Below are 7500 nucleotides of genomic sequence, written 5' to 3'. Positions count from 1 at the left end.
ATTGTGTGAATATTTTCTTTGAATTAAAGGCCAAATCTAACGTAGAAGGTATTTTGTCAGGTAGTTTGTGTCATATGGCGATGTATTTCGCTCCTATTTTGCTCCCAAATCATTTCAAACAGCAATGTAGCAATGTATCTTGTCTGCCCATTGCATTTTGTAAGCTAGGCTAAATTAGCCTCTATGGCAAAACTCACAAGCAGCCATTGTTGACACTGACATTGGCTAACGTAGCTTACCTTGCAAAGGTTTACGCTGGCCAAATCAGACGCAAATTGCTGTGACATTATTCCCGAATAGTTTCAGATGACGTCCCATGTTTACAAAACCATCACCACTTGCAGCTTTAAAGTGTCAACGATTTATTGATAAATGCCCAATGCCCATTCCTGAAATGCATGAGATGCGTGGCTTCTCCCTGGCTGTAAACAGTGCGTTTCGGCGGAGGGCGGGGCGCTCCCGGCAGGGATTAAAATTAACGTCGTCCCGTCGTCCCGGGGCCGTATTGAATTGCCTTCGGGACGATAAGATATTTATTTTGGGACGACCTCGGGACGACGAGAATTTCGGCTGACTGCATTTAAAAAAAATAAAGTTTGCATTAAAAGTTTCCATAGGCTAACATTTGTAAATCAGAGCGGTGCTTGGTCGGAACATAACATTTAGGATGTGAAAGGAATGGGACTGGCTGCTGGCGACCTCGTGTGTGTGTCGTTTTGCGATTGACAGAATTGCCTTAATTGTTGCCGAATATTGGGCTGCACTGTTTGCTTACGACTCAGCATCACGCGAAAGCATGGGCGAGAAAATATTACAAGTAGCCTGCTTTTCTTGCTTTCACACACGGCTGTAGTAGACTCTGCTAGTTGGCCTCCTTTACACGAGCATCTTGCATGCACCCGTGTTACTTAAACTAAGAACGGCACAAAGGTGATTAGGATTTCGCCCCTTCATTCTTTAAAAAATGCAACATGGAGCGGCGTTTCCGTGGCTTAGGCTATCTGGTGGTCGCAGAATCCTCAAAAGTTTCATAACTTATGTAGACTGTTTCAGCAGCTCCTGTCGCAAATCCTCCTCATTGCATGTTGTTTTAACGACGTGGAAATGTCCATGATCAAGTCTACTCGAATCAACTATGCGCGAAGAAACACTTCACATCGACTGCTAGCCAAACTGCGCATGTAGTCATCATTCGGGGATGTCTAGTCAAAAGGCTTTATTAATCATTGAAACATTCTTAGTTTGAAAGACAGCTTGAAGATGGGAAGAAGGGGAGAGAGAGAGAGAGAGAGCGGGAGGTGTGTGCCTGTCGGGCGCCGGCCCGTGTGACGGTTGGCGGCACTGGGAGAGTCAGAGAGAGAGGGGGAGGGAGAAGTTGGATGATCAAATAGCCTAACTTTTAAACAACGCTGTGCAACCTGTTAAATCCCTCTTGGCATAAAGCCGGTGTTAACAAATGATCAATCGCTATCTTTGTAAGGAGAAATGGATTCGTTGGGTGTACAAATTTATCACGTGTAGCCTGAATTGCGCTGTTCATTCCCTTGGTCATGGTGACGGGAGGAGACTTTGGCGATAGTGCGCACTCTGCGCTCATCTACTGTCACAACATGGATGTTGCAAACTGAGCGGCACACTATTGTCAAAGTAATTCAAACTTAGGCTATACTTGTTATTAAGCATAGCCTACAGGAAATGTGTTTTGTTGGCTTCCAAACTATTTCTTTTTTTAATTTCTAATGATGGATAGAACAATATGTAGCCTTGACCTATCAAAGGGTAAAAATTCTTCACATTATGGAATTTTATGCCTCCTTGTGAAGCTATGGTACCGAGTCCAATGCCATTTATTTTTTCTCTCTTGAAAACATGTGCCCCTCTGACCCAGGCAGACATCACTGCTAGGTGTTTGGTGTAATGCCCAACAAGTTGCTGACAGTATGCCAAAAAGCACCAGTAGCCTACACCTCCAGTCAGTGATAAGCCTATTTCTTTAACCATGTTTCAATATAATACAGTAACCAGTGGCGAGACATTTGTCTTTAGGATGGACCGTCTATCTTTTCAGTGCCTTGTCCGACAGCATTAAGCCAGACACTGGTTGATTAAAATGCTTTAAAATGCATGAAATAGCATCTAAGAAACACACATTTTCTTGGGGGAGAACCCCCAAACCCCCCGTCCAAAAATATGTCAGTCTTTTCACTGTCGCAGAATGGTCACCCTAGAAAAATATCAACATTTTCGGGACGTTTCGGGACGGTTCACAATAATTTTCGGGACGGTTCCGGGACGGTTGTGAAAAAAGTTAATTTTAATCCCTGGCTCCCGGGCGCTTTCAGATACATGCCTTACGTGTTGGAAATGAAAGATGAGCATTCGTATTTACTAGGTCAATTTAATGAAACCCTGCAGAAGTTTTCATTTGTCACTTAACACAGCAAGGGAGGCCAACACAGATTTGTTTTTATGTGGGATCTGCATTTTATGAATGTCAATGTGGATTTTGAGACTGGCTCGATTTTTTTTTAATTATTATTATTATTCGACAAGACTATTCGAAATTTGAAAGAATAACGAATATTCGAACATTCGAATATTCGTGCACATCCCTCATTTCAACTTCAAACTGTCACGTTCGTCGCGCAAATCGCTCTAGTCTCCAGAATCGCTTTTGTCGCGCGACTCAATACAAAGTCAATTACTTAAGTCGCTCGCCTCGCTCTTGTCGCGGTAGATGTATTTGTGTGGCAAGACTCAATCTCTGTGCCCTGAGTCTGGCAAACCCAATCACAATGCAGTGTTCAAAACGTTCTCAGATCCGAGGCCAGACCCACTCGCAGCTGAAAAAATGTTGGCGTCCAGCGGGTGACGCTGGTTTACCAGGCTACTGTTTTCATGTTTTCAATGAAAGCGGGAGGGTGTGTGAGTGCGTTTTAATATGCGACCTTGCCTCCTCCACTTGCGCTTGTCTCCTCGTCCCGCCTCCTAGCCCCTCCTCCGTGGAGAAAACGATAAAGTTTCCCAGCTGTCAGCCTAGCCACAACAACTTTTGAGGGACTGTTTTTTCATTCACCATCCCAATTGCAAATGAGAAAAAGACTCTACAATTGAGCTTTTGCAAGATATTGAAATATAATGCTGTTGTCAGTGATGTCATCATGACGAGAAGCAAGTGGAGGAGGCAAGGTCGCATATTGCAACATCGCATATTGCAACGCACTTTGTGTCTGTGTGTGTGTGTGTGTGTGTGTGTGTGTGTGTGTGTGTGTGTGTGTGTGCCTTCACTCCTTGTGATTACTTGCTTGTTTTCCTTCTAAGCAGTTAAAGGGGTATGCCACTATTTTGGGGCTTAATACAGTTAAATCATTGGCTGGGGTTTATAAAGGTGGTTAAGTATCTTATTTTTCATGTTAATCATTGTCTTGCTTTAAGACAAGTTAAAAGAGGGAATATGTCGCTAAGCTAGTGAAAGTCATTGCATCCGTGTAGCATGCCACAATGCTACACGGATGCATTGACTTTCACTAGCTTAGCGACATATTCCCTCTTTTAACTTGTCTTAAAGCAAGGCAACGGCTTACATGAAAAATAAGACACTTAACCACCTTTATAAACCCCAGCCAACGATTTTAACTGTATTAAGCCCCAAAATAGTGGCATACCCCTTTAACACCGTCTGCTTTGGCTTGGCTGTCTAATATCCTCTACTCCTCTCCTCTCATTCTCTCCTTCTCTCCTCTCTTCTCTTCTCTTCTCTTCTCTTCTCTCTTCTCTCCTCTTCTTCTCTCTTCTCTTCTCTTCTCTCCTCTTCTCTACTCTCCCTTTCTCCTTCTGTTCTCTCCTCTCCTCTCTCAGCTCCTCTCCTCTCCTCTCCTCTCCTCTCCTTGCCTTTCCTCTCCTCTTCTCTTCTCTCCTCTTCTCTACTCTCCCTTTCTCCTTCTGTTCTCTCCTCTACTCTCCTCTACTCATCTCTTCTTCTCTTCTCTTCTCTTCTCCTCTCCTCTACTCATCTACTCCTCTCCTTCTCTCTTCTCTTCTCTTCTCTTCTCTTCTCTTCTTCTCTCCTCTTCTCTTCTCTTCTCCTCTTCTCTTCTCTTCTCTTCTCTTCTCTTCTCTTCTCTTCTCTTCTCTTCTCTTCTCTTCTCCTCTTCTTCTCTCCTTCTCTCCTCTCTTCTTCTTCTCTTCTCTTCACTTCTCTTCTTCTCTTCTCTCCTCTACTCTCCTCTTCTCCTTCTGTTCTCTCATCTACTCTCCTCTTCTCCTCTCTTCTCTTCTCTTCTCTTCTCTTCTCTTCTCTTCTCTTCTCTTCTCTTCTTCTCTTCTCTTCTGCTCTCTTCTTCTCTTCTCTTCTCTTCTCTTCTCTTCTCTTCTCTTCTCCTCTCCTCTCCTCTCCTCTCCTCTCCTCTCCCCTCTTCTCTTCTCTTCTCTTCTCTTCTCTTCTCTTCTCTTCTCTTCTTCTCCTTCTCTCCTCTCATCTACTCTCCTCTTTTCTACTCTCTTCTCCTCTCCTCTTCTCTTCGTCTCTCCTCTTCTCTTCGTCTCTCCTCTTCTCTTCGTCTCTCCTCTTCTCTACTCTCCTTATCTCATGTTCTCTACTCTCCTCTTCTGCACTCCTCCTCTTCTCTCCTCTTCTCTACTCTATTCTTCCCTCCTCTCTGCTCTTCTTTTCTTTTCTCTAATTTCCTATCTCCTCTACTCTTCTCTCATTCTCTCCTCCTTTCTCTTCTTTTCTTCTCTTCTCTCCTCTTTTTGCTGCTTTGCTTCCATCTCCAATCAGCAAAAGATTTTGATATTCCTTTGACTGCGAGGTCTAACTTGGTCTCCTCTTCTCCCATCTCCTCTCCTCCCATCTCATCTCCTCCCCTCCCCTCCTCTCCTCTCCTACTCTCTCCCTTATTATGTCGCTCCTCCTCTCCTTACCCTCTCTCTCCTCCTCTCCCCAACTCCTCTTCTCTCCCTCTCTCTCTTCCTCCTCTCCCCAACTCCTCTTCTCTCTCTGTCTCTTTTTCTCCTCTCCCCACGTCCTCTTTTCCCTTCTTCCTCTCCTCTCCTCTTCCTCGCTTCCTTCCCTCCTCTGCCCCTCTTTCTCTCCCTTCTCATCCCTCTCTCTTCCTCCCCTGTTCCGTCTCCTTTCCTCACCCCTCCTATGTTCCTGTCTTCCTCCCCTCTTGTCCTCTTTTCTCCTCTCCTCTTCCCGTCTTTCTCCCCTCTCTTCCTCCTCGTCCTCTCTTCCGCCCCTCTCCTCCTCCTCCTCCTCTTCCCGTCTTTCTCCCCTCTCTTCCTCCTCGTCCTCTCTTCCGCCCCTCTCCTCCTCCTCCTCCTCTCTCCTATCGACCTCTTCGTTTCCCCTCTAACTCTCCTCCTACCCCCTTCTCTGTCTCCTCCCCACTTTCTCCTCCTCCTCCTTCTCCTCCTCCTCCTCCACCTCCTCTTCCTCCTCCTCTCCCCACTTCTCCCCCACCCTCTTCTCCTCTCCTTCTCTTCCACATCTCCTCTCCTCCTCCTCCTCCTCCTCCTCCACCTCCTCCTCTCCCTCTCCCCCCTTCTCCTCCACCGTCCTCTCCTCCTCTCCCCTCCTCTTCTCCCCTTTCCTCCTCCTCCTCCTCTTCCTCTCTTCTCCTCCTGTCCTCCTCAGCTAAGCCGCGGACATCTCTCCGTCAGCCTCAGTATCGTGGGGGGGGTCGCCCCGGCGGCCGGGGGGGCGGGAGGCCCGGCAGCTACGGCCTATCATCATACGGCGTGGGAGACATCCGCCAATCACACGCAAGCAGGGACTCCACGCCACCGGCCAATCAAAACAGACATCCCTCCTCCCAGAACACCCAGGCGACGGCAGCCAATCAAAACAGAGCTCACTCCTCCCAGAACGCGGCGGCGGCGGCGAATCACAACAAGCCTCTCCAGAACACGGCAGCCAATCAGAACAAGCCTGTCCAGAACACGGCCGTGCGGAAAAGCAACTCCACGGCCTCCGACAGGTGAGTCATGGGCTCAGGGGTCAAAAGGTCACGACCTTGACTCTGATGAAGGCCTAAAATTCACAACCTTGACTCTGATGAACGCCTAGAGGCCACGACCTTGACTGTCATGAAGGCCTAAAATTCACAACCTTGACTCTGATGAACGCCTAGAGGTCACGACCTTGACTCTGATGAAGGCCTAGAGGTCACGACCTTGACTCTGATGAAGGCCTAGAGGCCACGACCTTGACTCTGATGAAGGCCTAGAGGTCACGACCTTGACTCTGATGAAGGCCTAGAGGCCACGACCTTGACTGTCATGAAGGCCTAGAGGCCACGACCTTGACTCTCATGAAGGCCTAGAGGCCACGACCTTGACTCTCATGAAGGCCTAGAGGCCACGACCTTGACTCTGATGAAGGCCTAGAGGCCACGACCTTGACTCTGAAGGCCTAGAGGTCACGACCTTGACTCTGATTAAGGCCTAGAGGTCACGACCTTGACTCTGATGAAGGCCTATTGGCCACGACCTTGACTATGATGAAGGCCTAGAGGCCACGACCTTGACTCTCATGAAGGCCTAGAGGCCACGACCTTGACTCTGAAGGCCTAGAGCAGGGCTATTCAAATGGGCGGCCCTGGGGCAAAGTTCTGGCCCCCCATAAGCCCCTTGAAATACAACGTTTTGTATTTTTTACATGTAGTTTCCTGCATTTTAACATCCATTTCAGCTCAATAGGGAAACGCAACGTTTTTCGGCATTTAGACATAAAAGTACGGGTTTCCCTTTTGAGCTGAAATGGATGTTAAATTGCAGGAAACTACATGTAAAAAATACAAAACGTTCTGGGGGAGGACCCACAGACCCCCCACCTCAATGAAATGTTCTGTATTTTTTTCCTTGACAGTCGGCAACCATAATACATACATATAGTTCGCCCCTTTGTTGGGAGGAATCTGAAAAACTGGCCCTTGTTGATATTTAATTGAATACCCCTGGCCTAGAGGTAGAACACAGCACTAGAGGTGACACTGCAATTCACGACAGCACTAGGAAACGGCACATGCACCCTCCCATCTTGTGTAGGTACCTTCAGTCAATGCAAATCAACGGAGAACATCAATCAGAGAAATGATCAAAACTGTGTGAAAGGTCACGACCTTGACTCTGATGAAGGCCTATAGGTCACGACCTTGACTCTGATGATGGCCTAGCTAGCGCTGAAAGGTCAGCAAGCCAAAACTAAAGTGCTGAAAACGGTAAAGAAACAGAGCTGCAGTACTCCTCCTCAGAAGACTGAAGACCATGGTACTCAGATAAAGCACACACACACACACACTCCTGTTGGAGCTGGTTTGGCCACAACACAGGAGGATCATGTGAAAACAAAACTACAGTAAGACCAAAGAGAGGAAACAACAGGGAAGGTGTGTGTGTGTGTGTGTGTGTGATGTGATTTGTTAGTAGAGTGGACTCATAATGCTTAAGCTCAAGTGTCCGTGTTTAGTGTGTGTGTGTGTGTGTGTGTGTGTGTGT

General features: G+C 47.1%; 1 protein-coding gene across 1 annotated transcript in view; it reads left to right on the top strand.

Annotated features, from left to right (window-relative positions):
• The window catches only part of tdrd7b (tudor domain containing 7 b), a 71972-nt gene that overhangs the window by 7982 nt on the left and 56490 nt on the right, over nt 1-7500 (top strand). Inside the window, exon 5 of the mRNA XM_063186759.1 lies at nt 5639-5981. Within this exon, the coding sequence (XP_063042829.1) occupies nt 5639-5981 (343 nt within the window). The remainder of the gene's footprint in view (nt 1-5638; nt 5982-7500) is intronic.

This window comes from Engraulis encrasicolus, chromosome 21 (genome assembly GCF_034702125.1).
Source record: "Engraulis encrasicolus isolate BLACKSEA-1 chromosome 21, IST_EnEncr_1.0, whole genome shotgun sequence".
Lineage (NCBI taxonomy): Eukaryota > Metazoa > Chordata > Actinopteri > Clupeiformes > Engraulidae > Engraulis > Engraulis encrasicolus.
Note: the sequence above shows the minus strand (reverse complement) of the source record. Positions and strands in the feature narration are given on the sequence as shown.